The 19,470-nt window shown below is 43.0% G+C and overlaps 1 protein-coding gene across 4 annotated transcripts in view; it reads right to left on the bottom strand.

Annotated features, from left to right (window-relative positions):
• TRABD (TraB domain containing) overlaps positions 1–19,470 on the bottom strand; it is a 56,741-nt gene that overhangs the window by 13,142 nt on the left and 24,129 nt on the right. For all 4 annotated transcript variants that reach the window (XM_050936332.1, XM_050936330.1, XM_050936329.1 and 1 more), the window contains 4 exons: positions 18,378–18,456; positions 12,456–12,622; positions 10,559–10,699; positions 6,220–6,330 (listed from right to left, as the gene is read on the bottom strand). In XM_050936332.1, coding sequence (XP_050792289.1) covers positions 6,220–6,330; positions 10,559–10,699; positions 12,456–12,622; positions 18,378–18,441 — 483 coding nt within the window. In that variant the 5' untranslated portion in view covers positions 18,442–18,456. The remainder of the gene's footprint in view (positions 1–6,219; positions 6,331–10,558; positions 10,700–12,455; positions 12,623–18,377; positions 18,457–19,470) is intronic.

Here is a 19,470-nt window from a genome sequence, read left to right as displayed (position 1 = left end):
GCCTGGAAATGTTGTTAAAATCATATTGTTACAAGGCCTGATAGTTAACAATACGGAATTGCAGGCCCATAGAGAAAAAGACTTTTTTCCAACCTCTGAGTCCTTGTCAGTGGTCCTTTGATGTTGCGACCTAGCCCTCTCCATAGCTGCCTGTAACAGAGTTGGGGGCAAGGTGGGAGAAAAGGAATTCAGCTCCCAGGGTGGGGATAAAATAGCACCTCACGTGAGGGGTGGAGTATGCCAGATCAGCTTCATGATGGCCTCATTAAGTGGAAGGGCCACCTTCCTTGGGCCTGCAGATTGCAAAATATCTAAGAGCCAGTGTTGTGGGTCCTGGACCTGCTCCAGTGGTATCTGGAGGTGTAATAACCTTAGTCCCAGATTTGGACCTTAGCGTCCAAAATATGGGGGTTAGCATGAAAACCTCCAAGCTTAGTTACCAGCTTGGACCTGGTACCTGCTGCCACCACCCAAAAAATTAGAGTGTTTTGGGGCACTCTGGTCCCTCTGAAAAACCTTCCCTGGGGACCCCAAGACCCAAATCCCTTGAGTCTCACAACAAAGGGAAATAATCCTTTTTCCCTTCCCCCCTCCAGATGCTCCTGGAGAGATACACAGACATAAGCTCTGTGAATCCAAACAGAGTGAATCTCCCTCTCTGTTCCCAATCCTGGAAACAAAAAGTACTTTCCTATTCCCCCAGAGGGAATGCAACTTCAGGCTAGCAATCCAACACACAGATCTCCCCTTGATTCCTTCCTCCCACCAATTCCCTGGTGAGTACAGACTCAATTTCCCTGACGTAAAGAAAAACTCCAACAGGTCTTAAAAGAAAGCTTTATATAAAAAGAAAGAAAAATAAGTACAAATGTTCTCTCTGTATTAGATGATACAACACAGGGTCAATTGCTTAAAAGAATATTGAATAAACAGCCTTATTCAAAAAGAATACAAATCAAAGCACTCCAGCACTTATATTCATGCAAATACCAAAGAAAAGAAAACCATAGAACTTACTATCTGATCTCTTTGTCCTTACACTTAGAAACAGAAGACTAGAAAGTAGAGCTACTTCTCCAAAGCTCAGAGAAGGCAGGCAGACGGAAAACAAAGACCTTAGACACTCAAATCCCTCCACCCAAAGTTGAAAAAATCCGGTTTCCTGATTGGTCCTCTGGTCAGGTGCTTCAGGTGAAAGAGACATTAACCCTTAGCTATCTGTTTATGACAGGAGGTCATTGGCAATCATCTACAATAGCTCCTGGTACTGCCGATGCTCGTCTGGCAGAGATGGAGAGGAATACGAAGGAACTGGAGAGGCGTCAGCCCACACTGCCACTTATGCTCTGTCGAGATCCTGAGGAGATTTACTGCACACTGCTAGTTAAAATTTCCAGACTCAGGCGCATCATGCACATGTGTACCATTGGAAGACAAACAGGGACTAGCACTCAAAAAATAATTTTATATTTTGTAGGTAAATAACATTTACATTTTCAATGTAATATCCCATAACGGAATACTTTTTCCATGAAATGAAACAGTTATTACAATAAAAACCCAGGGCTCTATTCATATCAAACAGCACACAGACCCTCTCTATCTTTTGCACCTTACCGAAAGAGTCACCAGCTTTTGGGCTAGGCAGAAGAAAGCTTTTTGCATGTGATTGCAGTTGATAGGATTGGGATCGAGACTTGGATTCAGATCTGGATACGGTCAAAAGCAAAAATGATTGTAATGATTTTTAATTTTGCTTTTAGAGGATCTAGACAGGGTTCTATTACAGAACACATGACTTCCATGTTAGGCGGACCCCAAGGCAAACCTCTTTTTCCGCCTCTCAAAAAGGTCCTTCTAAACATGATTTCAAAATACTTTGTCCTGTCAGTGAGGATTCGGATCAGTATTGTTTTAGAATAGATTTGAGAGTTGGTATGGGTACTATTTTCTCAACTGGTATGAACATATTTCTGCCTGGCTCCTGCTGAGCAAGAAACAACATCTTAAGCCTGATACCACAGAAGAGCCAGTTCACGGCTGCCAGGGTGACAAATGGCAAGCAAGGGAGAGGAACATGAAACCAAATAAAGCACAGATCCAAAGGTTCACTTCATAAATATTTAATGGAACCAGACTCTATATATTGTACAGGAACTCATTTGGGACAAAAAAGTGTCTTTCATATGATCAATAAGATAGATCACATCAAGGACCTGATCCTGCAGCGTGTCAGGATTGGGACCACTGTCACTTGGGCAGATCACTGAACTCATCCTATGGTCTCAGTCACTTGGGCAGATCACTGAACTCATCCTATGGCCTCAGTCCCATTTAGCCTTTTTGAATTAATACACTGGAGTTCATTAACATTGCAGAGGTAATTCCTAGCGCAAAATCCTGATGCTGTTGACTTCAAAGGGACAAGGATTTCACCCCTTAGTGTGTTATCATCAAGTGATCTTTTGAGCCTTTACATTTACTAGATGATTCAGGTAGCTATGACTAAATGGAGACAACAAAGATAAGCATTAAAAAGGGCTAAGATTTTACTTTAAACTGACATCACCATATGCTCAGAGAGTTGGGGATAGATTTACAAGGTCAGGCTCTTGTAAAAGTATTTTGGAAATCAGGTACCTGATTGTGCCTGCAGCTCAGGTACTCAGTCATCCAGATTACCTTAATTAAATCTGCAAACAACTATGGGCACAATTTTATGCCTATTATCACTACTTAACTAGTTCCCACAAAACCACAAGTGCAAGAAGAGTTAAGGCTAAGCTGAAAAAATGTGTCCCACTAACTATCCACCAAAGGACTGCAATAATCCTAGTGTTCATGATTTACATTCCATGCAGATATGCAGCATTGTATAAAACATATTTGGTCAGTTGTGTTTCATTTAAACACACACTGGATTATAGAAAAAAGAAAAACTGGAAAACATTTTTCAAATTATGACATTAAATTTCCTTGAGATTATTGTGAATGCAGATACTAACATCAGCATCCCTGCTGACACCCTCTTTCCTCTTAAACTATTTCAGAAATCATTTTTATATTACAGCCTGTACAAAACTAGATTTACAATAGTACTGGGAGTATAATCCATTAGGAGTTTCGAAGAGAACAGGCATAATTCCCCACTGCGTTGCATTTTGTGGAGCCATTGACACCTGTACAAAGCGGTTGTAAAATGCCACCATGCTGATTTCATACCATAGTATTTTCACTTTGCATAGGAGTAAACGACTATATAAGGGGCAGGCAGTGAGGAATCAAACCAAATGTATTTACAAAATACAGAAACAAGTCTACTGGCAGGATTCAACTTTTCTCCTTCAATTGATAATGGACTTTCAGAAAAAAAGGAGGCATCAAGTTAGCAGCATTATTAAATTTATGTCTAAAATAGAGACAGGATTTCCAATGGGCTGACGAGGGTATCTGACACCGCAGAGTATCTGGTAGAACAATATGGGTCAGGACTAGTTACCATATTACTATACAACCTTCTTGCTACTTTTCCCCTCCATTCCAAAAAAGGACTAGACACGCACTGTTTCCATCAGATTACTCTTCAGCTTCGTGCCTCATAGCACAACCCTGACATAGCATGATCAGTGTACTCTATTACTTACTAATTATTGAACTAAAGCTCTGCAGTCAATGGTTCTATTCACTCAATTTGACTGCATCAAAACAATTCAGCATTTAAAGATCCATGTAGTAAAACTGAAATGTCAGGAGACACTGAGTGGAGCAATGTCCCTCTGCCATATACATTGGCCAAAGCGGACAGTCTCTACGCAAAAGAATAAATGGACACAAATCTGACATCAGGAATTATAACATTCAATAATCCGTAGGAGAACACTTCAATCTCATTGAGATTTAAATCGGTTACAGAAACAGATTTAAAAGTGGCAATTCTGCAACAGAAAAGCTTCAAAAACAGACTCCCAAAGAGAAACTGCTGAACTTGAATATGCAAACTAGATAATATCAATCTAGGCTTAAATAAAGACTAGGAATGGCTCAGTCATTACACACACAATCTATTTCCCCATGTTAAATATCCTCACACCTTCTTGTCAAACTGTCTTAAATGGGCCATCTTGATTATCAGTACAAAAGTTTTTTTTCCCTCCTGCTGACAATAGCTCATCTTAATTAATTAGCCTCTTAGAGTTGGTAGGGGAACCCCCACCTTTTCATGTTCTCTGTATGTATATACATCTCCTCATTATATGTTCCATTCTATGCATCCAATAAAGTGAGCTGTAGCCCACAAAAGCTTATGCTCAAATAAATGTGTTAGTCTCTAAGGTACCACAAATACTCCTGTTCTTTTGAGTGGAGTAGGTCTGTGCTTAGTTTCCTAATACATCTAGTTCACTCCTTTCAGTCTGACCTTCTACCTAGGATTCAGACTATTTCCCCATGACTTATAGCATATAGCTAAAAAGCAGTTTTCCTGGCATTGTTAAGCTGCAGGAGCACGATGAAATTCTTGTAGCATGTTCATGTTACTATCACACAAGTTTCTGTCCTGGCACTGACTGCTTAAAGTGAACTGAAAGCCAACCAGACAAAGATTGTGTATGTGCCCTTTCCCTTATTACTACTATTAGATATCTGCAAGGATTTTTTTTTCAGTTTGTCTTTTTATATTAGAGATAAGACTTCTTGAATCCCCCTGCCCACCCCAGTTTTGGCTGGAGGATCTTATGAACTGGGGATTCCCAAACTTTCCCGTCACAACCCTATTTCAGAGTAGCAGCCATGTTAGTCTGTATCTGCAAAAAGAACAGGAGTACTTGTGGCACCTTAGAGACTAACACGTTTATTTTAGCACAAGCTTTCGTGGGCTACAGCTCACTTCTTCGGATGCATTGACTCTCCTAATGTTTGTGCCTCCCCATAAGCTCTATTTATAACAAGTTTCAAAGCACACCAGGCTCATGAAGAGACATCTTGTCTCAGCCAGCTTAGGGGAGATTTACCCCTCTACAGGACTGGCTACACTCTTATCTTCTAGGTGGTGTTCACAGGGTGGCTGGTTCTTCCTGCTACTGACAACAAAGGGAAATAAGTGGTGGCAGGGGGAGTGGAGCAGCAGATTTTCACAAACACAAGTGTAGCAGAATCCATCCCTTATTCTTAGAGTGACAGCTCAATACTGAGGCTGTCCTCATCCATTTTAATGCTGCCGTGTTCCCCACATGGTTCTACTGCCAGTTTAAGAAGCAGTTTTTCCTCTCACACCCATTATATGTGCATTCAACATCTGGATCACCAGAGACAAAGTGCTGACCAGCCTGCTTACACACCTTCTCCCTCTCAAATGAGGGATAGGAAAAACATGGATTAAAAAAAAAAAAAAAAAATTGGTATTGCCCCCAAAAGTTACCATACAGTGCTATCTGAGATAACATTTTACATAACGTTAGCCTAAATATAGAGAAAACTGTGGGAACTGTTGATTTTAACAGCCACCAATTTGTATATTTAAATCATTAATTAGGTTTTTGATCATTGCAAAAGTGGTACATTTTATTAATTCAAAGTCTCTGGCCCCCTGGTCTCATCTCCCCCACAGAGGGTTCCAACGCAGTTGGGGAAATGCTGATCCGGAGAACTAGAACGACAACATCAGGACATATTGAAACCTGAGCTGCAGCTCTCTCTCGCCAGGAGAGGTGTAGTCAGACAGGGGTGTTGGTTTGTGATACCCATGCAAATCCTTTTTACTCCAGACAAAGGCCTCAATTTGCATGGGAACAGGGTTCCACCCGTGAGGAGTTCACTGAAGGACCAAAACTGGGAGAAAAGCTCTATGTAAAATGTTTAGCGTCCTCTCTCTCTCAGCTGGAGACCTACTGTGATTTCACTATCCCCCAGCAAAAAACAGAGACGTAAGAACCGAATACCACTATTTCTAGGGAGAAGACAAAAGCCGAAAATATTTTTCAAGTCTTTACGGAACCATCCATATATACACCAGAAAGGGGCAGTAAGGAGGTAAAAGCCACCATTTTCCCTTCCTCTTTGCAGTTCCCCTTTAAGTAAAAGATCTTTAGTTCTCAGCCTCACCATGTATAAGAAAGGGATCAGAAAAGAGCGCTCTGGCCAAACAAGTGACTTTATTTAGTTTGACTGGGGTACAAGAGACCAATATTTTTACCTTAGAAACAACCAACATCCAGCCCCTACCTCTTTGAAAGCCTCCCTGAATTCTCCTCCTGGGGCCATTCCCAGCTGTTCTGTGATGTGAGCAGAGACCTTCAGCAGAAGCATTTGCATTAGTCCTGACATGACTCCATTCTAGCAGAAAAGGGAAAAAAGACATTAAAACGGGAACCATCAAACTGTATGGATTACTAGGAAGTACCCACAGACATTGTGCCATTAGCAATCACTGAGAACTATCAATTATTCTGATGAAGAAACATCGAAGCCGCCCACTGGAGCTGATTTACTGCTGAACACCGCTCCCATTATTTCTGCTTTCATCACTTATATGTGGGATCATTGTTAAAAATGCTCTTTGGTTACACACCAGATTATTTGCTCAAAGAAAAATGTGTTTAAGAAATAATTAAATAAGCCAGTCTTGTTTCAGCCTCCCCGGCCCAAGGTGAGAAGAAAGCATCTGTCCATGTGACTAGCAAGAGTAGCTCATACCACACATGTGTAACTGAATAAATTAGAACAAACACTGCATTCTCCTCCAAATATAAGCAGCACAGAACATGAGCATATTTGCTCTGCATTTGCCCTGCTAGAGGGATATTGGAGTGGGGTACACTTAGCAGTCTAAGCATGAAACAGTTAGATTCTTCAAACAGTGACGAACACTGGATGAGTCAAACCAGAACTTCCTCTTTCTAATCCAGAAAAGCTGAGCATCAAGCAGTTTCCTGTTCATGGACTTGCAGATGAGATCTTAAAGAAACACCCTGAGCTTGATTCATCCTGTGGGCATAAGAAGGGATCCAATTTAGGGGGCTGGCAACTGTAGCACTGCCAGCTTCCATGAAGGGAAGACAGCTTTAAACTCACCCTGGGACTGCAGAATAAGGGAGGAAGGGTAGTGAAAATGAGTGTCTGGTCACACAACACAAAGGACAAATGCTTCCACAAATTCAGGAGATCCCAGCAAGAGAAGAATTGTTTTTTAAAAAAAAAAACCTGATGTATTTGTGGACAGACAATACAATAAATACAAGCCCCCATCCTTATATTTCAGTAATCGCTCAGTAGCATTTTACTCACATAATTATTTGCGCATTTTCATTTATTTAAGACTTTAAATCTCTTTATCTGGACTTGCGCTGCTAGTTGCTGTTATCTGCTTCAGCCTATCACCTATTATTTTCTTGAGTCTAAGCAAATAGGACAAGCACTGGGTTTTGGGCAGATTAAGAACATGATTGACTGAAATACACTGCAGTCGTGTCCTTCTGTTACAAACCAGCATGCAGTGTTTCCACCACTGTGCAAAAAGAAAACCGAGAGCACAAGCGTGAATTAATTACATTCTGTCCTAAAGCAGCAAACGGCAGCAAGTGGTCTCAGCAGGAATCCAGCCTCAGCTGGTTTAGTTAAAAAAAAAACCAACATATTTTGCTGGGGATCTCTCCTGAATTCATGGAAGCATGTGTCCCATGTGTTCTGTGAACGAACACTTATTTTCACCACCCGTCCTCTTCCCTCCCACTCTCCCTGCTGGCCTGATGACTTCTCACTCCTGGTGCACTTCACCACTTGGTAGTTCCCCATGACCTGGCCTGGCCTCACAACACCACCCTCTGGACACCCCCTTCTGGCCAATTTCTAGCTTGAGGAAGTAAATGGGCACCTGGCGTCAGGGAGGGTGGGTCATTTCAGGCACAAGGTGCGGGAGGGGAAATCAGGATGAGAGGTAGAGTAGCTCTTGGTTATAGGGTTTGATGGTTTGGAATTTGCTCCTTTCCAAGAGTACCGAACTGCCCACTTTTCAGAAACCCTCCCTTCTCCCCAGCACAGCACTCCCTATCAGCTATTGCTAAAGGATCCTGGGATGATGACTGGGTGGCTTTGACCCTTTGACTGAAATCAAGGCAAAGTTCTGCTGTTTAGGTTTAGCTTTGCTTTGTGTTTTGGGTCTCCATGGCAAATCAAAACTTGGGATGTGAACCACTAAGAACTGAAACTGGAAAAGAGGCCTCAAAAATCCCTGTTAACTAATCCAGGGCGTTTCACACTGCTCTAACACCACATCACCCTGTCACAAACAGGGAGCAGGTTGTTGAGAATGGCCAGGCATGCTGTAGAGTAGGTGAAACTGTTAAAGCACAGATGGCAGTTAGGGGGGCGAGCTCTTGTTGAGAGTCAGTAGGAATTGGGTGCCTTTGAAAATATCCACTCAAGGCAGGCTTGATTACTACTGGGAATGGGTAAAATGCACAGTGTTTCTACATACAAAGGACCTCATCCATAGGTAACTTTATTAATTGACCTTAGATTTTGAAATGGTCATTCAAAGAACAGCACAAGAATTATAATAATTTAAATGGAACAAGGTCCAATATTGAGTTACTCGCACTGCCACCAAGTGGCACAAAAGGAGAGTCATCCCAAGTCCTGGCAGGAACTGACGACTACACGACACTATAAAGCTGCCATCATGAGCTTTCATAAGTCTCCTATTCAGGAAAAAATGTAAAAAGTCTAACAATGATCTGAAATCAGTTTTCTGTAAGATTTTCATTGGTCGTTTCCTCTAATAAAGCTGCAAGGCAAAAACTGTTGCATTCATATTTAGATATAATAAGCAAAGAGTGATATTTTGTTCCTGTTTTAATTGTTTAAAAACTTTGATGATGATCCCTTGATTGCACAGAGGCTGTGTCATTTTGGTCACTGCTTTAAAGAAAACCTTACCAAAAATGTAACATTTAAATAGGTTGCAATATCCTGGTCTCTGAGACTATATAAATACAAAACAGGAAGGACTAGTTATTGCTCTAGCTACATGAGTCAGAAAGAATTTACTGAGAGACCATAAACACACACACAGAAAATTATTAACTTCTTATTCACCACATGTGATTTCAAATTGGCAACAAGTGTTCTTGTTTTGGGACCAACCCTATAAATACCAACTCACAAGCACTCCCACTGCTGTCAATAGGATTACTTACTTATGCCAAAGGTTCAGGATAAAAATAAAAATATCTGCAGTAGATTATGAACGTGTCCTTTTAACTTAATTATTTAAGACAGTGTTTCCTAAACTTGGGACGCCGCTTGTGTAGGGAAAGCCCCTGGCGGGCCGGGCCGGTTTGTTTACCTGCCCCGTCTGCAAGTTTGGCCGATTGCGGCTCCCACTGGCCGCGGTTCGCGGCTCCAGGCCAATGGGAGCTGCTGGAAGCAGCAGCCAGTACGTCCCTCAGCCCATGCCGCTTCCAGCAGCCCCCATTGGCCTGGAGCAGCGAACCGCAGCCAGTGGGAGCCATGATCGGCCAAACTTGCAGACGGGGCAGGTAAACAAACCAACCTGGCCCGCCAGGGGCTTTTCCTACACAAGCGGCATCCCAAGTTTGGGAAACACTGATTTAAGACACCATTGATTGGTGACCCAATGCTTGTATAGTCTGTTAAAGTTACGATAAATATACCATATACATTTATTTGTTGCCCAGTGAGTAATTTCAACTTCATTAAAAACACAAATACAAGTTCATTGTTTGATACAGATAATAAAGGACTGAATTTATATTTACATACACATCCACAACCAGCCAGTTTGGATATGACCTGAATGCTAATCCACTGACAACTGATCCACAATAGAACACAAATAGCAAATATTAACATGATGTACAATGGAATTAATAATGAAGGGGAAAAGCAACCAAATATACTACTCAGAAACTATATAAAAATTAAATACCCAGAACACACACACAAACAAGATGTATGGCTAAAATGCCATAAAATAGTGTCAAATGAACATTAAGGTTGCAAAGTTATTCTCCAATCCTGCAACAGGCTCGATATGGTGAAACCCAGGCAGAGCCCTGCTGACATCAAAGAGGATCCCTGTACAAATCCAATTGTAGAATCAAGGCTGTAAGCACTGAAAAGGCAGGAACTGCTAAAACCAAGGCTTAACAAACAACCTTAACTCTGAGGGTTTGTCTACACAGTGAATTTATTACAAAATAAGCTAGGTTGTGAACTGAAAGCGCAATAGCTATTCTGCACTAGCTCCCCATGTAGACACTCTTATTTAGCACTAAGGCTATGTCTACACAGCCCCACACTTCGGATTAGGGGAGTGTGAAACATAGCCCTAACAGTGCTTTTGTGCAGTTTAGCTTAACCCACTTCAAGAGTTCCCATATGGGGAACTAGTGCAGAGTACCTATTTCACAACAGCTATTCCAGCCTATTTCCCCATGTAGACAAACCCAGACCATTGTAGCTATGCTCACACTAGGGCTGAAGTGCTAGTAGGCTTGATAGAAGGTGGTAGCAGCCATAATTTTCACTTAGGTAATCATACCTGCTTTATAGCTTGCTGAAGTTTCTCCAGATTGATTTCTTTGGCTTCCTTTAATAATGTCTTTTCATCCATCTTTAACATAGAAACTCTGTATTGGCAAAGCTCAACCACAACCACATCAGGCTGTACCTCCTGTATTGTCTGAAAAAGATGGATTTATTTACATAAATGTGGACAAGATGGAGAGGTACTGCAGCAAATATTGATTTTTTACATGAGCTATTTGTAAGGTATGGGGCTTAATAGGAATTCATTCCACAAATAATTTTCAATTAACACAATGAAAAATAAACTGCTTCAGGCCATTGATATTGCTCTGAGTTATCACATGCTTTTAGCACCTACTTATTTGAAGAAAAATAAGGAAGCCAATGAAAGGTATTACCTGCCAGCCATCTGGGGACAGGAACATGGAGTAACAATTGTGTTGGAAAAATGTGATTTTAACGTTTTCCCTACATGTTAGCAAAGTTCACTGTAAATGGTACTTATGACCTTCTGCGTCACAAACCTAGCTAGGACAGGCCTTTCCATCAGCAAGGCCTAAATCAAGAGTCCAAAGTACTGGAGGGACTGATCCTAGCACAGGTTTCATCCTGCTCAGCTTCCAGTGGCCAAGCAGGGTGATGAGGCCATCTATATTGCAATGCCTGCATGGGACAAGGAGCTCTGCTAGCTCTTCAGACCTGTCCTGATTCAGTTATTTCGGCCCCAAAATTTGAGGAACAATCCCAGTTTTTACAGGTCTGTTCTGGATTCTCTGCAGCTTGAGGTCTTCAAACCACAATCTGAGGACTTCAATAACTCAGACATAGGTTAGGGGTTTGTTACAGGAGTGGGTGAGTGAGATTCTGTGGCCTGCACTGTGCAGGAGGTCAGACTAGATGATCAGAATGGTGCCTTCTGACCTTAAAGTCTACGAGTCTATGCTTCCCATAGTCCTAGCACGCAGAGTTATTAAAAGTTCCTTCCAACTTCCATTCTCAGCATGATCCCAAATGACTATGCAATAACATATGATCATGTGTTAGCATCACAATGTTATAGTTTCCTGGCATGACTGTCATTAAAGTATCAATAGGTGAGAACGCAAGCCCTAAGGCTAGCTACTTGTACTATACCTGCATCTGCCCTAAAAATATACCATTAGGTGCTTTTATGGCAATTACTGATAACATATGGGACTTGCTAGCAGTTCACTTTAATCAAGTTATTGTTTAAATACGATGGCTTACAACTTTGTACCATAATTCTGTCAACTCAACAAGCTAACCGTAGGGAAGGAGTCTAGGAAAGCACAGGGCTGAGTCAAGAGACTTAGATTCTATTCTCAACTCAGCCACATACTTGTGATATGGTGATTAATTAACCTGCCACAGCAGTATTGAATCATTAACCCAGGTACTATAAAGGGTGCCATACTTTGCAGGAGATGTAAAGCCAAGGTTTCAACCATGTGTGAATACAACAGCGCTCATGGCACTTTGTACAAGATTAGAGATGTGACGTCTTTGCTCTCTACATAACTTTAAGAATATGAGGAAACAACACAGACACAGTTGGGTTCCAAATAACTGACTTTAGGGACTGTATACAAGCATACAAGGCCTAGCTACATAAATACACTGTTGCTCTGTAAGCATCTAGTGGCTTCTGCAATAGAAGATAGGGATGTCTATTAGAAGCTATTTAAACGGATTCTACCCAATCCTATACACTACCATGCGTGTTAGTTGCAAAGTCATAGCTGAATCATGCAGTTACATTCTGCTACCCTAATCCCAAGATGCCCTAACACTATAGCAAAGTTCTAATTGTTATGAAAACAAGTTAATTTCTTGTTAACTTTCCAGGCATATAATAAAATGTTGCTGAATGGCTCCACCTGCATATTTACCTTCACTACATCTCTTTTGCTGCTGTCACTGAAGTGGGCAGTACCAACCACGAACACCTTAGACCCTTCCTCAGTGACGAGTTCAGTCACAGTGCTTGGTAGATTGGGCTTTTTCTGTCTCTTCTTCATCTTCATCTCCAGGAGAATTTTAAATGCATCTGCATCAGCTAAAAAATTTAATAAAATATGCATGTCTATAAGCTGCATGTGAATGAAACAATTTAAAAAAAATACATAGGTGACTCAATAGCTCAGCAGACTTAATATACTACTGTTTTAACACTATTGTCCTGGTTTTAAACCTGGGACCGTATCATTACTGAGATCCAGGCCTTGAGGAGGCACCTCTATGCATGAATCTCGGTCCCTCCCTGTTGAAGAAGGGCTCCGGTGCCTCTGTGGTACCAACCTCACCCCCCTGGGCATTGAAACTGGTTCTCCATGCAGTTCAAGAAGTAGGGAGGAAGATGTGACAGGTGGAAGTAGGATGGTGGGAGGAAAGGCACATCATGCCCTGCAGAGATCACAGCCTCTGGTAGTATTCACTTTTTGCAGATTCTCTCAGGTTCTCTGGGAAAAAACAGTTACTCACTTTCTCGTAACTGTTGTTCTTCGAGATGCGTTGTTCATATCCAGTCCAATTAGGTGTGCGTGCGCCACGTGCACAGTCATTGGAAAGTTTTTCCCTTCGCAGCTCCCATTGGGTCAGCTGTGGAGCCTCCGGGAGTGGTGCCTTCATGGCGTTCAATATATACCCCTGCTGACTTGACCCCTCCTCAGTTCCTTCTTGCCAGTTATTTACAACATAGTGGAATGGACATGAACAAAATCTCGAAGAACAACCATTTTTTCTTCAAGTGATTGCTCATATCGATTCCAATTAGATGAGTACCAAGCCCCACCTAGGTGGTGGGGTCAGAGTTATGGGAACGCTGACTGGAGCACCGCTCTGCCGAATGTGGCATCATCTCTGTAGTGTTGGATGATGGTGTAATGAGAGATGAATGTATGCATTAAGGACCACGTTGTCACCCTGAAGATCTCTTGTATCGGAACCTGAGCCAGGAATGCCACCGAAGATGCCTGTGTCCTTGTGGAGTGTGCCGTAAAGACTGGAGCTGGAACCTTGGCTGGATCGTAGCATGTCCGGATACAGGACGTGATCCATGCTGAGATCCTCTCAGATGAGACCGGGAGGCCTTTCATCCGGTCCACAACCACCAAGAACAGCTGATTCAACTTCTGGAACGGTTTTGTGTGCTCGATGTAAAAAGCTAGGGTCTGCCAAACGTCCAGTGCGTGGAGCCTCTGTTCTCAGACATTAGCGTGAGGCTTTAGGGAAGAAGACAGGCAGAAAAATGTCCTGGTTGGTGAGAAAATATGATACCATTTTTGGGAGGAAGGCCTGGTGAGGTCTGAGTTGTACCTTGTCCTTCTGGAAAACCATCTGGAGGTGGTTGGAAGTGAGGGCCTTTTACTCCAACACCCTCCTAGCTGACGGTAATGGCGACCAGAAAGGCAACCTTCCATGAGAGGTAGAGAAGGGAGCAAGTCGCCAATGGTTTGAACGGGGGCCACATTAGCCTGGAGAGGACCATGTTACGGTACCTCGCAGGGAGCAGTTGTCTAACCTGTGGGTATAGTCACTCTAGGCCTTTGAGGAAATGGGCAACCATAGAGTTGGCAAAGACTGAACATCTGGCCACTCCCAGGTGGAAGGCTGAACTCACAGCAAGGTGCACCTTGATGGACAACGCTGCAAGACCATGCTGTTTCAGTTGCAGCAGGTACCCCAGGATGATTGGTATGGGTGCCTGGAGTGGAGGTATGTGGTGATGAATACACCAGAACGTGAACCTCTTCCTCTCTGCTAGGTATGTGGCCCTAGTGGAGAGTTTTCTGCTGCCAAGCAGGACCTCTCTTACCAGTTCCGAGCACAGGTGCTCCATGGGGTTTAGCCATGAAGCTTGCAGGCCGTGAGGTGGAGGAACTGGAGGTTGGGGTGAGGGAGGCGACCATGGTCCTGTGAGACCAGGTCCAGAAGTAGTGGCAGTGTGATTGGGGCATTCACTGACAGCTCCAGGGGCGTGGTGTACCAGTGTTGGCGAGGTCATGCCAGTGCAACCAGAATCATCCTTGCCCTGTTTCTGCAGTCCTTGAGTAGGACTTTGTGCATGAGAGGGATCAGCGGAACAGCATACAACAGACTTCCCATTCAGTGGATCAAGAATGTGTCTGCAAGCGAGCCTCGGCTGCATTTCCAGAAGGAACAGAATTGTGGGAACTTGCTGTTGCTCTGGGTCGCAAACAGATCGACCTGGGGAAAGCCCCACCTCTAGAATATGGAGTGTATCATATCTGGGTGGATGGACCACTCATGGTTGTGAAAGGACCTGCTGAGGTGGTCCGCAATTCGTTCAGTGCTCCTGGGAGATAGGACGCCTCCAGGTGAATGGAGTGGGCTATGCAGAATTCCCAGAGCTGGAGGGCTTCCCGACACAGTAGAGAGGAATGGGCTCCACCCTGCTCGTTGATGTGAAACATGGCTGTGGTGTTGTCTGTCATCACGGCCACGCGCTGCCCTTGTAGCTGGGCCTGAAAGGTTTGGCAGGCTAAACGCACAGCCCTCAACTCCTTGAATTGATATGGAGTGAGAGCTCATGCTGCGACCATAGGTCTTGCATTTAGAGGTGTCCCAAATGTGCGCCCCATCCCAGAGCTTACGCATCCGTTAGCAGAGACAAGGAGGATGGGGGCTGTTGAAGGGGATTCCCTCGCACACTGTCCGAGAGTTGAGTCACCATCGACGAAACTCGAGTACTTGCTCCGGGACAGCGAGCACTGAGTCCAGGTGGGGAGTGGTGTCGAGCTGGGGAGGGCGACCGCCTCATCATGGCTCGCTTGCCTCTAGATGGAGCTGGTCACTGTGGCACCAGAGGCTTCTCTCTGACTGACTAGGGCCGAGGTGTCATCATGGCGATCGGATCGCTGCCAGCTTCAAAAGCATCCAGGGTGGAGGGCAGCTCCAACTCCTTCAGCTGGCACTGTCTTTCAGGAGTGTTGCTGGGCGCTGGACTCAGTGGTCCCCTTGACAGGACTGAAGTCAACAGTGCCAACTCCTGTGCTCTTGGCACCGAATGCTCCTGGATAGGACGCACTGCTGCCACGCCTGCCAGCACCGCTGTCTTTGGCACAGGGGAATGATCCGTATCAGTCTTCCTGTGCCTCTTGTGCAGCGCAGAGGAGTGGAAGTGGTGCTGGGTTGCTGACACAGCCTGTGGTGCCAGGGAGCACTGATGCTGAGGGTCTCTTAGACTAGAGTCCTTCCTTGGCACTGTGTTGCATACAGATGCCAGGGCGCTCCACACAGACATGCTCGGTTCCTGGTCCTGACTATCCGCGACAGGCTGGGGGTGAAGAGTGGACTCCATCAAGGGATGTTTTAGACGAAAATCACACTCTCTCTTAGTCCTGGGGTGGAATGCCTTGCAGATCCTGCACTTCTCAGTCTGATGAATCTCCCCTAGACACCTTAGGTATGAGTCATGGGGGTCGCCTGTTAACATAGATTTACCACAGGTTCTGCAAGGCTTAAATCCCTGGGACCGAGGCATGCCCTGGAACCTGGGGAAGGGGAAGGGATTGGGGGTGAACTACAACTATATACACAAACTAAATTACTAACTAAACTACAGCTAATGGCTACTAAGCACGTTAAGGGAAGCATTTGCTACGCAAGCAACTGCTGTTCCAATGACTGTCACTGGTGGCAAGAAGAAACTGAGGAGGGGCCAGGTCAGCAGGAGCATATATTCAGCACCATGAAGGTACCACTTCAGGGGGCTCCACAGCCAACCCAATGGAAGTCGCTAAGGAAAAAACTTTCTGATGACTGTGCACGCGGCACACGCACACCTAATTGGAATCGATAGGAAGAATTACTCGAAGAAGAACTGTGCCTTGTTGGGGGGAGGGGAGGAGTCAATGCTAATCCAGTGAAGCTGTGATGCCAGGCAGACATTTCAGGACTACAGGGCCCCTGCAGGGACAGTCCTGTGATCTGTGGTTTGTTGAGATTTCCCAGTAAAACATCCCATTCTGTAAGTTTTGCTTCTGAAAGGGGTGATGTGGCCCCTAGTAATGTTAGACACAGGATTAGATGATATCCTAGTTCTTAACAGATATTATTCAAGTCACAAAAGGCTCTGTTCAGGAAAGGCTCAAGATGAGTACAGACCAGGACTAAAATGCACTGGCAGAGATACCACCTTAATTATACCACTATAATTCCTATGTGGACACTCATATGCCAGCACATTTGGAAGAGCTGCTTTAGAAGCTTTGGAAGCAAATAAACTAAACCAGAAGGCAGCATTCTTACTCTGAAATAGTCTCCACACAGGGAGTTATACTAGTGTAACTAGAACAGTAAGTTTCCTCGTATAGACAAGCCCTGTACATGGGGGAACACGTATAGTGCAGTCTACACTAGCAATGGCTCCAAATCCTAATCTAAGCCTCTTTAGGGATGATCTACACTGAACATTTTCATTGGCATAGCTATGGCTCTCATGGGTGTGAAAAATTCACACCCATGAGAGACCCTGTCAACACCAGGGCTTCGGTCGGCTTAACTACGTCTCTCATGGGTATGAATTTTTCACTCGCATGAGACAAATAGGTATACTGATGTAACTTTTCAGTGTAGACCAGGCCTAATTCATGAAAACAGCCTGTGAAGAGCCAGGAACTGAGGTAAAGAGTGATTCCCATTTATTTCAATAGGAAAAGTAAACTGCTTTGAATGGTGCTTTTTAAGTAAGATTTAATATAGTTAAAAAAAAATGGAAGAGGTGGATAAGTGTAATTTTGTTTGCAACAAACTTGCTTTACAAGCCAATAAGAAATATTTCTCTGGCAAGTTGCTCTACAAGTTAGCAGCAGTTTGAAGTTGCTCAGAGGTCTGGAGTATTATAATAGTCTAAGGGAGAAGGATTAATCAGAGTGCAAGTAAGGTGTCAAAGACACAGATAAACTGCAGAACCATGTAATAGATTTTATTTACCTATAGTTTAGTAATTTATCGTATGGCTTTCGCCTCCAAATGTGTTGTTTGTGCATACCTCTCAGACAGAGGATTTCAGAGAAATCCTCTGGAGTTTTCCTTTAAGTGGAGGATATTTTTGATAGCCTCCTACTTCGTGGTCAACGCCAAGCAACCTAAATCAGCAGTACTTTCCCTTAAACACACCTTCAAATATAAATTCAGACAGAATTTATATTTCATGAGAAGAAAAAAAAAGTCATAAAAGAGTCCCCATATTTCCTCAGACAGTTTTCCAGTTATTCACTAAGCTGACCCAGTGGCTCAGTACGCAAGTCAGGACTCTCCTACATTTCACCAGACAGTCCTGATCTAAAATGGCATGCAAGCCTACATTTCCAGACAAAAATTTATTTTGGCCATTGCAACAGGATAACATCGCATCAGTGACAAAATGTCCTCATGACCTAGTGCAATATCACTGTCGTTGTGGTGCCATGATACAGAATTCAATATGTACATACCCAAGTATTGCCTAGAGAGAAAGTCCCTGCTTAAACACAAGCTGCATACAACTATAATCTCAACAACAGAACATATTTACTTTAGTTTTAAAATATGGGAGTAGATTACTGACAAAAAAAACCCCTAAACTAATAGCAATGATGAAAAAAGGGCATGTTTTCAGATTTGGCCTTTACGGTAGAGCTTTGACACAAATGATGATCGAATTCCCCCACTTACATGTCTACCTCTTTTATACAGGGTCATTAGCTCCTTTTTAGACTAGTAACCACATTCTTGCTAGTAGTGCAAACATTTAGCTTTACATTCTACGGTTATGATATTTCTTTTTTCCTGATCAAACTAACACATACAAATATTCGGTGATGCGTCTGAAGTTTCCTTTTGGTCATCTTCCAGTGCATCAGAGGAGGACATTGGATCTGCAGCAGCCTGCATGAAATAAGAATTCAAAGGACAATGAGAATTATAATGAAGTGGTTTATACTCCTCTCTCCTTGTTTAAATATTATACATGGATTCAAACTAATAACTAAATTAGTTAGACAGAGACTGAGCCCAAAATCTGATTTTTCCAACAGCTCTTTTGTAAGCTGGAAATTTATGATGCAAAAAAATATATTCAAAAGACATTTAAAATCTCCTTTGAAAGAGAGTATTTATAACTAATACAGATCTTAGACAATCTGATTAAACATTCTAATCGAGCAGACTACTCTCTTTAAAACATTATAGAGAAGAATTGTGTGTGTTAGAAACCACTGTGCACAGATGATTCTAAAAGCATTGCTACATATGGAAAACACTGTATTTCACAGCTTTTTAACTTGTATACCACTGGAAGTCTGAGAAGAGTGCAAATCAGAGATCACAAGCTATCTACATTCATTCAAAAGGTTCTGTTTGTATTATGTCATTTTAAATTATATGTATGAGAGAGAGAGAGAGAGAGAGAGACAGACCGACCACAAAATAAGGCCTGATCCTGCACACACTTATGCACATGCTACTTCCCACACATGAATAGTTCAAGACAATGGGACATGAAGTCAAGCACACATGTAACTCTTTGAAGGACTGAGGTCTATCTGACTTGATGTCCAAATACTTACCTGAAAATTTTACAACTTGTGAAATTTGAGACAACTCGTTGACTAGTGAAATCTCTTCGATTCATAGTTAACATATAAGCTTTAACAACACACAGCTACAGACAACGCTCCCTGTAATTCAGCCTGCAGTGTTTTAGGACTGACCAAATACCCAAGCAAGGCAGAAAAATATAATTAATGCCGAAAGATACTACAAACAAGGTAAAGCCCAACTGTGAGCTATGTTTAGGCAAGGGCGCTATTTCAAATTCTTTCTGGTAACTTTTGGGAGGATCTGGAATTCTTCATCAACATGTTCACACGCCAGTGACTGGCTCTGACTCAATAATTATTC

The sequence above is a fragment of the Gopherus flavomarginatus genome, chromosome 1, assembly GCF_025201925.1.
Source record: "Gopherus flavomarginatus isolate rGopFla2 chromosome 1, rGopFla2.mat.asm, whole genome shotgun sequence".
Lineage (NCBI taxonomy): Eukaryota > Metazoa > Chordata > Testudines > Testudinidae > Gopherus > Gopherus flavomarginatus.
Note: the sequence above shows the minus strand (reverse complement) of the source record. Positions and strands in the feature narration are given on the sequence as shown.